The sequence below is a fragment of the Tamandua tetradactyla genome, chromosome 5 (assembly GCF_023851605.1).
Source record: "Tamandua tetradactyla isolate mTamTet1 chromosome 5, mTamTet1.pri, whole genome shotgun sequence".
Lineage (NCBI taxonomy): Eukaryota > Metazoa > Chordata > Mammalia > Pilosa > Myrmecophagidae > Tamandua > Tamandua tetradactyla.
The window spans coordinates 22,440,880-22,457,081 of record NC_135331.1 but is presented as its reverse complement, the minus strand read 5'-3'; the positions used below and the strand labels follow the sequence as shown (position 1 = coordinate 22,457,081).

Sequence of the window (16,202 nt, the reverse complement as noted above, 5' to 3'; positions counted from 1 at the left end):
CCTGCAGCTCTGAAAGGTTCAGGACCTTAATTAGCTAGAAGCTTTGACCTCCTAAAGGCCAATTGCCAACCACACCCAACTCCTTCACCCATCCCTACCCCCAAGCACGGACTTCCATTTTCATCACCAACTCTTAAAATAACTTTGTTGATTGGAAATCAAGCAAAGGCCTTATATGAAAGGAATCATGCCCCTCCCTGTAGACCATGGAAACCCAATTGAGCCTCATGAGGAATCCACAGGGACTGAACACGGTTCCAGGCCCCCAGAAATACTTACCCAAGCCAAGCCGGTGAGGACAGACAGCTTCCATTGAAATTTCCCAAACCCAATGGCTTCCACCGCATCTTCCACCATGAAAGTATCTGACAAGGAGAGAGGAAGAGGAGAGGGAGGGATTAGTGTACCCTGCAGTTGTCCCAGTGTGGGGGGCTCTGGGGTGGTTCCCCAGCCAAGCTAATTAAAGGCAACACATGCTGCTTCTGGAATTTATCCTAGAAGATATTCCAGCAAATATGAAGTGACATCATGGTACAGAGTCCATGGCATCATTGTTTACAATAGGGAAAACCGGAAAACTCAGAATATCTAATGATAGGGGACTGGTTAAATAAATTATCATGCATCTACATTATGAAATAGGGCTGAAACGGTGGAAAGAATGTGCAAGCATAGAAAGATGCACAAAATACAATGTTAATTAATTTTAAAACAAAACAAGAACAACAAAATATTTAGTATAATTCTATTCTTGGAAATGAATGTAGATGTGTGCATATATAGTATATGGGTATGTGTGTGTGTATATGTATATGCAAAGAATATATACAAAACTTTACATTATGATTTTATTTTTGTTGTCTTTGGAGGGGGGAGGGAAGAAATCATGCAAGACTTTAACTTCTTCCTTTTCCAGTTTGTATTTATTACTTCCTTCGTCAGGAAAATATATATACTTTTTTTTTCTTTTTTAAGTTTTTTTATTTATTAAGAAAATATATATATACTTTTATAAAGCAGAATTCCATTATGTGCTTACACGGAAAGATTCCACACTATATAATTAAGTGAAAAAGGCAAGTTTGTGCAGAAGTACCATACGAGCTGTCTTTGTGATAAAATTAGATACAACACATGTGTACCACACACGGGGGAAATAAGATTAAGTGAATGGATCACAAATTTAACAGGGTCATCTTTGAAAACAATAGTCACTTTCCTACTTTGCACATTTCTATAATGTCTGAGCATTTTCCAAATGGACATGGGTTCCTTTTATGCACAGAAAAAAATAGATAGAATTTATAAGCTAATAAGTGTTTTGAAAAATACTAAAATGCTAAATGCAATGTGGTGTCCTGGGCTGAATCCTAGAACAGTGTTGGTGGAGACTTTGGTGAACTCTGAATATAGTTTGGAGTTTAGTTAATAGGATCAATGTTAATGTCTTACTTTTGACAAATGGTCATGTAAAACGTTAACATTAGGGGAAGCTAGATGAAAGGTATATGAGAACTCGTGGTACTATCTCTGTAACTTCTTTGTAAATCTAAAATTATTCCAAAATAAGAAGTTGGCTAAAAAAAATGAAAAGACTAAAGGAGCATGCTTGAGTGGCCTCCTCTGAGGATCTCATCCTCAGTCCCTGCTGGGAGTCATCGTCTTTCTGGAATTTCAACCACAATTATGATTGACATTATAATTATCAATCATAATTTTCTCCAGAACTGTGACCTTGTGCTTATCATGCTAGTGGGTTTTGATTTCTTTCATCAAATATGGGTATTGAGGAGAAAGCAGAGCAAGTCTTGTAACATTATTAAGAAGAGCAGTAATAACAAAATAACCTAAGGGTGCATTTACCGAGTGCCCACCATATGCCAGGCACCGTGTTGAGAGCTCGGTGTGTGTTATCACATTTAATCCTTGCCACATTGCTATGAATTAAGTCCTAGTATTGTCCTCATTGTAAAGAGGAGGCATGGAGTGGCCAATGTCACACAGCTGGCGTGAGGTAGATCTGGGAGTGAAGCCCAGATCAGCATGAGAGCTAAACCTCTGCTCCTAACCACTCCTCATCACCCCCAGTCATTGACCCCTTAGATTCACCAATAACAGGCCTTGGGTTTAAACCATTAATCCTCTCTTATGTTGGGAATCAGCATCAGATGGTAGGAGGAGACCAAGATGAAGTCTCTTGTTTGACCAGTTCTACTCTTGAAGGTAGCACAAGGCTGTGGGTAAGAATGTGGGCCCTGAGGCCATTTGTCTGGGTATTGATTTAACTTGGCTAATTCCTAGCTGTGTGACCTTGGGCAAGATAATTAATTCCTTCATGCCTCAAATTTCTCTTCTGCAAAATGGGAAAGATGATTGCAATAGTTCTAATCAAAACTGTTGTAAGGATTAAATAGGTAATTCATACAAAGTGCTTAGAATCAGAGGGAGGCTCAGCCAATGTCAGCTGCTCCTATCACCACCACCATCAGCAATACTCTCATCATCACCATCCTCTTCATCATCACCACCACCACCATCACCATCCTCATCATCACCAATCATCCTCGTTCTCATCACCATCACTATCACCAAAATCAACAGCAGCATCACCATCATCACCATCACCATCAACAGTACCATCATCATCATCATCACCATCACTATCATCATAATAATCATCATAGCCCCCAGCCTCTTCATCATCACCATCAACACCACCACCACCATCATCATCATCACCATCATCATCACGATCACTATCTTCACCATCATAGCCCCCAGCCTCTTCATCATCACCCTCAACACCACCACCACCATCATCATCATCACCATCATCATCACGATCACTATCTTCACCATCATAGCCCCCAGCCTCTTCATCATCACCACCACCATCATCATCACCACCACCACCACCATCATCATCATCATCACCACCACCACCACCACCATCATCACCACCACCATCATCATCATCTCCACCACCACTACCATCATCACCACCACCATCATACCACCAATATCATCATCATCATCATTATAACCACCACCACCACCACCACCATCATCATCATCACCACCACCACCACCATCATCATCACCACCACCATCATCATCACCACCACCATCATCATTATCTCCACCAACACTACCATCATCACCACCACCATCATCATCACCACCACCACCACCACCACCATCATCATCACCACCATCATCATCATCACATCACCACCACCACCATCTTCACCATCATATCCCCCAGCCTCTTCATCATCACCCCCTCATCCTCATCATCACCATCATCATCATCATCACCCCCATTAGCAGTAGCAGCAACAGCAGCATCTTTGTCATCATCTTCATCACTGTTGCTGCCATCCTCAGCCGTGTTGTGCAGCGATGCTGACTGGCAGGGATTGTGATGTAACTTCACCTACTGAAATAAGCCTTATAAGCACAACCCACACTTCCAATATCACCACTGAGCCCTCTGGGCCCTCCCACCTGCCCCTTCACCAGATCCCTCCAAGAGCACCACCAGGGGAAGCAACCCTGGCACCTCAGAGCCCCTTATCGTGGCCCGGGTTGATGCCCCAACTGCAGGGCTCCCTCACCATCGGTAGGATTGGCAAACTCCTTGGGCACAGCTGCCCCATCATCCAGCTCGACAGCTTCTAGGCCCGTGCGGACCCCTTCAATCTGGACCTCATGCTCTCCAGAAGCCGTGTCGTCCTCAGACCTTGCACTCTCGCCCGTGCGACGGAATTTTACTACCCTAGAAGATAGAGTAAATCTGTTATGATGGCTAGAATGTCGCCTCAAGGGCCTTGCTACCCAGCTCTTGGGCCTGAGACAAGTGAGTCTTTCTCATGGTCTGGAAAGTTGAATGGGTGGTGATTGGCATTTCTTTCGAGTGGTACTACAGAGGAAGAGAGGGACAACTTTGAGAGTAAAGCATCAGGACTGCCATGTACAGTTGGAAAGGTAGAGCACTGCACATCTCCAGGGAACTCCATTTACATGGTCAGCTATGGGATGCAGATAGGATCTCTCTGTTCTATAACTTAAGATTGTTTGGAAGCTGGTATGTTCACAGTTTACACTCATTTCTCTAGTAATTAGTAATTTGGTCACCCAAAGGTTATATTAGGCCTACAAACACTTGCTTATATATTTTTTGTTTGTTTTGTGGGGAATTTATAAATAATGCAATTACTTATTAGATGTAGAAATGCTGACATTATATGTAAATTCTAAGTTTTAGTACTGAGTGGACTTCTTAGAAATTTCCATTCCATTTGTCTTCCAGTCTTTTTGTGTACATTATAGACAATATTATCTTATCTCTTTTTTTTTAACGTTTTTATTGTATAATATAACATAAATACAAAGCAAAGAAAGAAAAAAAGCAAAAGATTTCAAAGCACTCTTCAATAAGTAGTTACAGGACAGATCCTGGAGTTTGTCTTGGACTACCATACCATCCTCTCAGATTTTTCCTTCTATATGTTCCAGAACATAGGAGGCTGGAAGGAATAAATGTTTTTTTATCATCACAATAGACATTTTTTTCTTTTTTGTGAAAAATAACATATATACAAAAAAGCAATAAATTTCAAAGCATAGTACAACCATTAGCTATAGAATAGATTTCAGAATTTGGTATGGGTTACAACTCCACAAATTTAGGTTTTTACTTCTAACTGCTGTAAGATACTGGAGACTAAAAGAAACATCAATATCATGATTTAGCAATCATACTTCTTTGTTAAACCCTACCTTCTCTGCATAACTCCACCATCAACTTTGCTCTATCCCACTCTTTGGGGGTATTTGGGCTATGAACACTTGCTCATATTTTTGAAAATTTAAAGTGGATGCCAGAATTTTAAAAATGAGAGAAGTGAAATAAAAAATCAGATTCCGGTTTTCTCTTGAAAAATTTGAATATCTGGCCATAGGGGGCCCACCTTCCTGCTTGGGCAGGGGGTAGATATGGGCAGCAGTGCCCCCTGTAGGTGGGACGTACTCTCTGCAGTTGGCTACAGCGTGCTCTTCAAATTATCTCCAACCCTGAAGGACTTTCGCCATTTACCCTGACACTTGCTCTGTTTTGCTGTCACTTGGTGCTTCCCTCATTTACGTGACCTGTCTGGCCACTACAGCCATTTGAGTTTGGGACTCCACAGGCTGCACACAAAACATACCGAGTTCCTTCAGCATGTGCTGTTTCTTGGCACTCTGGAAAAATCCTCGGTCTCACTGAGCAGCAGTTTCTTTCTCTGGGATGCAGAGGCAAAACAACCCACTGCCTTCCAATTTCCTCACTCCCAAATATAACATTCCCATTATTTTCCAGGACTGTGGTGGGTTTCAAGGTTATGGAAGTGACAGGAGAATGTATTCCGGCCCTTACGGTTTCTCAGGGAAGACCGAGATTGAATGGAAAATGCTAATTTCTATCAGAACTTTGAGAAAAGAAGTCTGGTTGTCATGAGCAACTGGAGGGCAAACTTGGAGGAGGGTTCTAAAAAGGTGAAATGAGAATTATTGAAGTACAAGATACTGTTTTTATTTATTATTGTATTATTCCATATATTTCACTGAAGAATAACTAGTGCTTCAGCTTCTTCCAGAAACACAGGGAACAGGAACTGCTTGAGAAGGTGTTACAGAGAAAAGACACAGCATTTTAAAAAATGCCCAAGCTTCTTGAAACCTAGAGGGCCCAGCCTTTCTAGAACATCAGCTGGTGCCATCTCCCTACCCTTTATTATTGACAGCCCCTTCCAACATGAAAAAGGTAGAATGGGCCATTTGAGTTTGAGACTCAGTTTAGGGGTATTTAGCCCAAATACTCCTAAAGAATGGGAGAAAGATCAAAAATGAAGGTGACGTTACACAGAGAAGGTAGGGTTTAACAAACGAGTATGGCTGCTGATTCATTACATTGATATTTCTTTTAGTCTCCAGTATCTTAGAGTAGCTAGAAGTAAAAACCTGAAATTGTGGAGTTGTAGCCCATACCAAATTGTGTGATCTGTTCTACAACTAATTGTTGTGCCGTGCTTTGAATTCATTGCTTTTTTTTTATGTTTATATGTTATTTTTCACAAAAAAGAAAACCAAGTGATGATAAAATATATACATTCCTTCTAGCCTCCAATATCAGGAGCAGCTAGAAGGAAAAATCTGAGACGATGGTATGGTAGCTCATGACAAACTCTGGGACCCATCCTGTTATTACTTGTTGAAGAGTGCTTTGAAAACTATTGCTTTTTTCTTTCTTTGCTTTGTATACATATTATATTATACGATACAAAGGTTAAAAAAAAAATGCCTGACCCATCACCCCTTGGCAAGGTTGAGTTTGGAAACCCTGAGGGGTCAAGTCCATCTTGGAGCCAAGTAAAGAGCACAGCGTTTGCAGTCAGAAGGGCTGGCTTTGAAGCTGGGTGTTAACACTGCATCCCATCCACCACCCTCCAGTAGCCACGGAGCTCGTACTCTGTGCCAGGCTCTAGCTGACCCTGTTTCCAAACATTTTCTGCACAGTATCTTCACCATTTTGCAGAAACGAGAACTGCTCAGCAGACCATACTTTGGGAACCACCACTTCATTGTATCAGAGTCAGACAGATGATTCCGCTGCCCTCTGTCCCCCACCCCACCCCACTCTCTGCTCTCCAGCACAAAGCAGTCGTGCTGTGGGAGGCAGCCCCGTGGCACCCCACTCTGATGGTCAAGCTGGGCACCTGCGGTTCACCCTCCTACACGGAAGGGCCGAGGATCCCTATGACACAGGGAGAGACAAGTGTCCCTCATGCGTAGAGCTGGGGCATCCCTTGCAGCTGGAAGGTAGGTGTCATTTGGGAGTAAAGGCATGCAAACAGAATGCCTTAGGCTCAGCAATCTTGTTAGAAGGTGGGAGCTTCTCTTAAGCTATACTTGCAAAGGACATCGTTTTATTCAGAGTATGTTCTGCAGCAGCTTTTGGGGGTTGCTGATGGAGACCTGGAGATACTCTAAAACCAGTGGCATGTCTATAAACGAGCTCTCAAAAAAATTTTGGTTTGACGGACAAAACAAACAAGCAACCCCCCATAGTGATTTGTAGCATTTGCCAGTATTCATGGGGTAAAAACACTCCCATGTCCAATTTTAAGCTACCAGTGGGTAAATAACTGGCTGGTAAGATTCTTGAATATTTAGCAATCAATTTACTCTCTGGAGGAGGGATAAGCAGGCTTTGGCCCACCGCTGTGTAAAAGCTTTCAGCCCTTAGCGCCACCACTGATCATACTGGAATCTGTTTGTTCATTCATTCAACAGTTATTTACTGAGTCCCTATCTTGTGCCAGGCCCAGAGGTACTTCTGGGGTGACAAAGGGGAGACAGACCAACTCAGACGCCTTCCTGCAGTGCTCACAGCACAGAGGAGGGGGGACAGGGGCTAAATAAATAGATAATCTTACACACTGTGAGAAATGCCACAAGTAAAATAAACTGTGTGCAGTGGCAGAATATAATGGGCTGAGGGAGTGAAAAATGCTCATGGTGTGTGTGTGTGTGTATATGTGTGTATGTGTGTGTGTGTGTGTGTGTGTGTGATATTTCAGCGCTAGAACCCACTGAACAAGAGTAAGCAATGGGTCCCTGGGAGAGAAATGCAAAGGTCTCTCTGACACCAAGAAGTAACTCCAAAATAAAAAAAAAACATAAACAGTCTCCCAAGGATGTCATAGAGAATGGAAATATGGAGAATTATCAGGCAAAAGAAGGAAGTGAACATTTATATGCTTTACCAATTCATTTTCAGGGATGGAGGGAAGGTCAGCGGATTGCCCTTGACTCTGAGCACATCAGAGAAGGAGTGACTATGGAGCCTCATATTCTGCATTGAAAACTGCCTGGAAGGTAGCTCACAGCCTCTCCTCAAGGACCCTCCAGGGCTCCCTACTTCCTGCGGTGACTAATTGCAACCACTGTGACATTTTGGAAGGTGATTTGGGATATCTTTCAAATTTTTAAATGTCCTGTTCTTCCACCCAGAATCGTTCTCCTTGGAATTCATCTTAAGGGCAGATATAAGGAGGCAAAGCTATACGGTACTAATAATGGTTGAAATGTGCTATTAGCTTGCATGTGTCTGGTGCTCAGCTTGACATGGATTATTTCATTACTCTTCACCGTCACTATACCCATTTTACAGATGAGGACACTAAAACACAGAGGGGCTGGCAATTTGCCCAAGGTCCCAAAGTGAGTGGCTGAGCCAAGCTTTGGCAAGAGCCATGCAACTCCAGAGTCCCCGTTCCCATTCCCCTCTTCTACTCTACTACCAGCCTGTGATAATAAAAGACTAGAAACAAACTATCCTTGGGAGGGAGGTGATTACATAGGTTATAGCACATACAATTAATGAAAAGGTTAAAAAGTTAAAATTAGAAGACATTGGTTTGTAAGGGGCTAATAGGGAAAGATTACTGAGGTTCAGTATTAAATATGCTCTCCCATGACCCCCATGACGGGGGACCATGCTACTCCAAGCCTTACGTGTGGCCTGCACACCAGGAGCCCCAGCTCCCCAGGAGCTTGTTACAAACGCAGTGTCTCAGGCCTTGGCCCAGACCCAGTGACTCAGCATCTGCATTCTGACCAGGTCCCCAGGTGCATGTTAAAGTCTGAGAAACATGGCTCTAGACTATGCTTATACAATCACAAACATTTCTGGAAGGATCCATGAGAAAGGCTGTGAGCTACCCTCCAAGCAGTATACGACTGGATGTTCTGGCAGGAGGATTGGATGAGAATGGGGAGTTTTGATGGGAGTTTCTGTGTGTGTGTGTTTTTGTTTTGTTTTGTTTTGTTTTACTTTTCATTTCAGACCCCCTGCTGTAATGTTTGACATTTATTACACATGCATCTATTTCTTTTATAATAAATATACGTAGTAGTGACTGTTAATAGAGCTTGTATCTGTCATGTGGCACCTAGGCTAAGCATATTACAGAAGCTTTAATCTGTGAAATGGGGATGACAACAGGCTCCCAGGAGCGCAGAGAGGATCAACTGAGTTTGACAAATGGGAAAGGTGCCAGTATTTGGTAAATATTAGCTTCCCCATAGCTACAGCTTCACCCCAGTCTCTTTCTACCTTGAACGTGCAGTACATTGACCTTTGCGAAATGGACTTTAAGAAAATAGCTTAGGTTTAAAGCAGGATCCATTCAGATTTCTTCTTTGGCCAACCACTAGAAGCCCGGGCACCTTTGTTAGAAACTTGTTTTAAAACAGATATACAGACTTTTGACATTACACTCAGAAAACCAGACTACATTTTAAATCAGTTGGGTTCCTAAAAGTACTTATCAACTATATGAGCCAAGATTTCCCAAGGAAGGAAATTTAATATGAGAGAAAAGGAAAATAGCAGTGGCATATGTTAAATGTATGAGAGCTTTGAAACAAGCTGGCTCACAATTTCTTGGCATTTGTTGTGTGTATAGAGCAGATAATTTACCAAAATAGCAGGGAACATTTATTTTACATAATTTTGCTACATAAAAAAAGTGAAAAACTTGAAATAGCTATCAATTTAACGACCTTGTTTGTATCTTGGTAATTCACCTCAGTACCTTAAATTAGTGCCTGTGACTTGACTGGGATATTTTGAATAAGGAAGTGTTCTCTCTCTTTTCTTCTGAGCTTCTGGGCTTTTATCCCCTGAGATCATCTATCAAAATGAAAAGGAAGCTTAAACCTAAGGACAGTTATCGTGGGGTGGAACTTAGAGTCCTTCACAAACAGAAAGGTCGTCTGCTGTCAGGAACAAGAGGGTTTATGTCTGGGAAACAAATTGACCTGGCTTTAAATCCCACAACTGCCTTTTAGTAGCTGTGTGACCTTGGGTAGGTCCATTTACCTCTCTGAGCTTCAGTTGCCTCCCCTGTCCAGTGGAAATGGTCATGTCTACATCACAAGGTTGCCATGGAGATCAAAGGAGTCAACACACAGCGAGCATTTCACAGAGCCAGGTGTTAATTGAGTGTTCTGTGTGTGCTGAGTGCTGGGAATATATCAGCTGGAGTGAGGGAGGCAGTTGATAGGCAAGGAAACAAATAAATCATTCATTTGCAAATGAATGTATCTGGAGAAGGAAGCCAACAGAGGATTGGGAGAGGGCTGGTCAGGAAAGACCTCCCAGAGGAGATGGAGGCCTAGAGAAAGAGGAGACAGTCACAGGCAGCCTGGGGGAAGAGAACAGGTCTTTCAAAGGCCAGGAGGTGAGAGCGAGGGAGAGGAGCTGGATCATGCAGTGCTCTAGACAGTGTGACAAATGGGTTGAAGATGGCCAGAACTGAGTGTTGAGATTACTCAGTTGAGTGTTGAGAACACTCAGCACTGGTTGAGTGTTGAGATCCATTCCTGCCCAAAAAGAGAGGAAGTGGGCAGATCAGGGCGGAAGCTGCAAGGTCACTAGGTGAGAGGTGACGTTGGCTTGAGCTGGGGAGGTTGCAGAGGGCGGGGGGCTGAAACTGTCACTCAATATTAGGCCCCCTCTCCCACTACACTCTTCCAGTCCGTACAGGAAGACATCTTCATGAGGAGACACACTTGTGCTGGTTGGAATCTGTTATGTACCCCCAGAAAAGCCTATATTCTTTTAATCCAATCTTAGGGGAGACCTATTGTTGGGTGAAACCTTTTGATTAGGTTATTTCCATGGAAATGTGACCCCACCTATTCAAGGTGGGTCTTAATCCACTCACTGGAGTTCTTTAAGAGGGAGACGTTTTGGAGAAAGTACAGATGCTTGGAGACAGAAACACCCTGGGAGACACTAAGCTAGAACCCACAGAAACTGAAAGAGCCAGAATTTGGAGAGAGCCAAGGGAAACTAAGAGATGAAATCCAGAGTTTTCTCTGGCGAAGCTGAGAGTGGCCCCACAGATGCTTAGAAAGAGAAACCTCCTAGACACTCTAGAAGAAAACCCTCAGGACACAAGAGAAGCCACTGGAATCAGAAGCTGAAAGCAATGGAACCATGACAAAGGACCAGCAGAGGTCAGCCATGTGCCTTCCCAACTGACAGAGGTGTCCCAGATGCCAGCGGTCTTTCTTCAGAGTCCAGGTATCATCTGTTGATGCCTTAATTGGGACATTGCCATGGCCTCAGAACTGTAAATTTGTAACTTAATAAGTCCCTTGTGAAAAAGCCAACCCATTTCTGGTATCTTTCATTCTGGCAGTTTTAGCACAGTGAAGCACCATCTTTAAGGCAACTAGCCTGTGACAGGACAGCAAAGACCACCTTATAACCAGAGTCTGGCATACTTGGTGAACTCAGCCAACATCCACTAACAATCAACATCCCTCAGCTTTGTCCCCAGTACCTTGGCTGTGTCATATTGGGACTTCTTTGGAGTCTAAAACATATCAACAAATATGGGTCACACGCTGTCGACCTACAGTAGTAGAAACTCCCATGGTTACTAAAAAACAAGCTTTCTTCTCTCTGTTTTCTAGACAAGACCTGGGACACTTCCTGATCTGTATGATTGTGGAAGAGCTTTTTCAGGGACTGGACCACCATCTTCTTTGGCATATGAAGAAAAGAGGTATTTATTCAACTTGGACCCAGACAACAGACCTTGAACTTCTGGATATAAAGTACAGAGAAGCAGATTTCAACTCCATGTAAGGGAGATCCTTCTCTGGCAGAGAAGTCCAGAGATGAAAAGGACCACCTAGGAGAAAGTGAACTCCCCTTCTCGAGACATATTCAAAGAGAGGCAGGTGTCCACTTTGTTGATTCAGGAGTAATGAAATTTAGTATTTATGCAACATTTCAGAATACCAGGTGCAAACCCAAGTGCTATATATACTGTCTTACATAATTCCCTCAACAACTGTAGGATAGAGTTGTTATTAATATCGCCAGTTTATAGACAAGTAAACTGAGGTTCAGACACATTACACCAATCTTGATCAAGGTCCCCTTGATATTATATGGTATATTGTGAGCCCAACCTAAGTAGCTCCAAAATCAATGATCTTAATCAATCAGCCAATGCTTCTTTAAATGAGGCCAAGAACATCCCTATGAAACTGATTAAAATGCAGATTCCTGGGCCATGCTCCAGACCTAATGCCTTTGAATCTCTGAAGGATGGATACAGGGATCTGCATTTTAATAAGGTGTTGGTGATGACCACAGAAGTTTAAAAGCCATCACTTGATGTCCCACTGCCCTGAATTGGGGAGAAAGAGTGTGAGGGGTTGGATGTGTTGACCTTTAAGGTTCCTTTCATTCCTGAAGTCTAGAAATTTATAATTAGTAGCAATTTTAGTTCTCTGTGGATTTTATTTATTTTTGTTTTCTTGCCACCCCCATTAACCTGGATAACAATAGGCTTGTTCCCTGGATAGTGGAACCACTTGCTTATATTCTAGACAAAAGACAATGATCACAAATAATAGTTAACGTTCATTAAGCTCTTCCCATGCACTGGCAGCTCTTCTAAGCACTTGGTGAGCATCATCTCAAGTAATTATTATGCCTTTAAAGTGGGTGCTATTGCTACTCCAATGATGGAACTGAGGTTTGGAGAAGAAAAGTAACCTGCCTAAGATTATCGACTGGATTAGTCAACATTCCAGAGAACCAGAACCAAAAGGAAATTATATATGTAAATATTCAGAGATTTATAATAGGGATTGGCTCAAATGACCATGGGTCTTGGCAAATCTGAATTCCTTAGGGCAGACCGCAACTTGGGAACTCCGATGAAGGTTTCCATGAATTACCCAGGAGAAGCTGACTGGCAGGAGTAGAGATGGACATCCTTCCTTTTCACTGCTGAAATCATCAACATTCCCTTTAAGGCCTTCAACTGATTGAATGAGACTTCTCTCTCATTGCTGAAGGCAATCGTCTTTGTTGATTGGAGAAGTAATAGATGCAATCAACTCACTCATGATTTAAATCCATGAAATACCCTCACAGTAACAATTAGGCTAAAGGTTGCATGGCCAAACAACTAGACACCATAACTAGCCAAGTTGACACATAAACTTAGCCACCTCACCTACTAAGTTAGCAGGAAAGTCAGGATGCAAATGCAGGTCTTCTTAAAAGAGTCCACCTGGATAACCATTCTCTGACATGGCTTCAACAGAGGAGGGGCAACGGACGCTTCTCACTGGGGGAACAGAGAGTCTATGCTACAACTTTCCAGGTAACTTGTTCTTGTAACATATTTATCCATCCATTCATTCAATGAGCATGCAGTGAGGACCTTCTATGTCTTGAATTCTTGCTCTCGTGGGGCCTCTCATTGTTTACCAAAGGTAAGCTGAAGGTCACAGAAGATGCACATCTTGCTAGAAGAACACGTATTGGGATACCAACATGACTACGGTCATATAAATGAGGTTTAAAGTGAGATCCTCTAGATCCTTTAGAAATACAGTGAATGAATAACGTATTGTCTAAAGTAGAGCACATTAGAGCAATGTCCTCAACTGCGGGTTAATTTTGCCTCCCAGGGGACACTGGGCAATGTTTGGAGACATTCTGATTGTAACAACTGGGGTGGTGCTACTGGCATAAAATGGGTAGAGACTGGGGATGCTGCGAAACATCCTATAACACACAGGACTGACCCCACTATAAGGTATTATCTCACAAAAAAATGTCAGTGGTGTAGAGGTTGAGTAACCCTCTCAAATGGGTTAAGGAGTGAAAAGGATGCTACTGATAGTTGCATCAAGACAATTGCCATAATCCAGTATGGTTCCAGGTACACCCATTTACAGAGTTGAAGAATCACAATCTTTTAGAGCTGAAAATGTCCTTAAAGGTGACCTAGACATCCCCTTATGTGTCAGGGAAGTGAAACAGATCTCCCAAGATGATATAATGATTCACATACAAATCAGCATAATACTTTTAGACAGCCCAAGGAAGAGTTTAGCTGGGGTAGTCAATTCACTGTCCAGGCCAGTGGGCCCTGAGACAACCTTCCCCAAGTCCTAATGTTATCCCAAGTAACGGCCACTTTGCAAAGAGACTTTCTTTGGCCTTCAGACTGTTCCTTGAAGTCACTGAAACATACATAGCCTTTAGATGTGAAGCTGGCTGATGTGTGCTTGAAATGGTGGTGGTGAGGGGAGAACTTTTAGCTTTAGGTTTAAAAGGCTTTAGTGGACCCACAACTAACATCATACTCAATGGTGAAAGGCTGAAAGCCTTCCCCTTAAGATCAGGAACAAGACAAGGATACCCGCTTTCACCACTGCTATCCAACATTGTACTAGAAGTTGTAGCCAGAGTCATTAGACAAGAAGAACAAAATAAAAGTCATCGAAATTGGAAAGGAAAAAGTAAAACTGCCTCTATTTGTGGATGACATGATCCATCTGGTTAAGAGTGGCTGGGGTGAGAGAGAATGGGGAGTTAGTGCTTAATGGGTGCAGAGTTTCTGTTTGGGTGATGAAAACGTTTTGGTAATGGTTGGTGGTGAAGGGAGCACAACCTTGTAAATGTGGTTAATGCTACAGGATTTTATATTAAAAATTGGTTAAAATGGCAATTTTTATGTTCTGTATCAGTTATCAACATTAATTTTTACAAAGGTTTTGGTGAGTTAACCTTGAGGATCCTCAGGCTGCTACAATAACCCCCTACTTTTTGCCTGAAGTAGGTGACAGTGATTCCTGTCTCTTCTTCTTAGCCAGGGATCCTCCCCCTTTGCTCCACTAAGTCACAAGAGAGTGGACACCAGAATGAAATCTCACTTAGCCACACACGCCGGTCAGTGTCTCTGGGCACTGCAAAAGACAAACGTTTGAGCTCCTCCTCCTCTAGGACTTGCAAAAGACAAAACGTTAAGCAAAGTCAACATGAGCACAATGAGTTCCATGGAACAATATCAAGAACAGCAGTCATGTAATCAGTAGGTCAAACTGCCAATCTCCCAATTTCCTATTTAGTGTTGAAAAGCCAAAGCAGGTGGGGATGCAAAAAGGGGAATGTAATGAAATGAAGTTATACCTGATCTGTCCACTGTAAAAATTATGGTTCTAACCATCAGGCAAAAATAACTACACTTAGGGACAGATTTTCTAGATTTTATATTTTTCATTCATAAAGTTTTCTTTTTTGCTCTTTCGGCCTGTTTATACTGGTCTAATCTGGAACCTGAGATTAGATGGAACGTATGGCGATATCCCACGTGTTTGGAATACAGATTCTCCTGTCCTCATGGAGCTTCCATTCTTGTGAGGGAAGACAACCACTAAAACGATACATACGTGGGTTATACAGTAACTTAGGAGGTGATAAGTGCTAGGAAAAAAAAATAAAAGAAAACGTGCTGGTGGGTAGCTGTAGAGGGCTCCAACTTTAAAAAGGAAGGTGATCAAGGTAGGCTTTGGTGAGAAGGTAACATGAGACTAGACAAAGGTGAAGCAGATGGATATCTTGGAGAAGAGGTTTCTAGACAGAGGGAGCAGCTGGTCCTGAGGCAAAAGTCTGCCTGGAACAGCAAGGAGGCTAGAGGAGTTGCAGCAGCATGAATGAGAAGGAGCGTGGAGGAGATGAGGTTAGATGGGAAATGGGGGCTCAGAGCTTATGGGGTCTTCCGGGCCATTGAAAAGACTTGGCTTTTCCTCTGGGTGCCATGGGTGCCATGCGAGGGTTTTGAGCAGAGGAGGGATGGGACCTGACTTTTAAAAACATTTTTAATTGATAGATATTATATATTCACAGTACCATGAACTCATCCAAAGTGTACAATCAGTACTGATGTGTGAACCACAATCAGTGGTTCACAATATCATCATATAGCTGCGCATTTATCATCAGAATTGACCTTTTTTTTCTTTTTTGTGAAAAATAGCGTATATACCAAAAAGCAATAAATTTCAAAACACAGCACAACAATTAGTTGTAGAACAGATTTCAGAGCTTGGCATGGGTTATAATTCCACAATATTAGGTTTTGACTTCTAGCTGCTCTAAGATACTGGAGACTAAAAGAAATATCAATATAATGATTCAGCAATCATACTCATTTGTTAAACCCTACCTTCTCTGTATAATTCCACCATCACCTTTGATCTTTCTCCTACTCTTTAGGGGTATTTGGGCTATGGCCATTCTAGCTTTCTCATGTTGGAAGGGGCTGTCAATA

General features: G+C 42.4%; 1 protein-coding gene and 1 long non-coding RNA gene across 2 annotated transcripts in view; one reads left to right on the top strand and one right to left on the bottom strand.

Moving 5' to 3' along the window:
* The window catches only part of SVOP (SV2 related protein), a 66,804-nt gene extending 56,895 nt beyond the window's left edge, over positions 1–9,909 (bottom strand). Inside the window, exons 1-3 of the mRNA XM_077160108.1 lie at positions 9,642–9,909; positions 3,618–3,778; positions 280–365 (exon numbers count right to left, since the gene is read on the bottom strand). Of these exons, the coding sequence (XP_077016223.1) occupies positions 280–365; positions 3,618–3,778; positions 9,642–9,739 (345 nt within the window). The 5' untranslated portion in view covers positions 9,740–9,909. The remainder of the gene's footprint in view (positions 1–279; positions 366–3,617; positions 3,779–9,641) is intronic.
* On the top strand, positions 3,442–14,562 carry LOC143683772 (uncharacterized). The gene is made up of 3 exons (XR_013175645.1): positions 3,442–3,859; positions 7,823–8,005; positions 11,533–14,562. It is a non-coding gene; the product is annotated as an uncharacterized LOC143683772 (long non-coding RNA).
* The last annotated feature ends 1,640 nt before the right edge of the window (positions 14,563–16,202 follow it).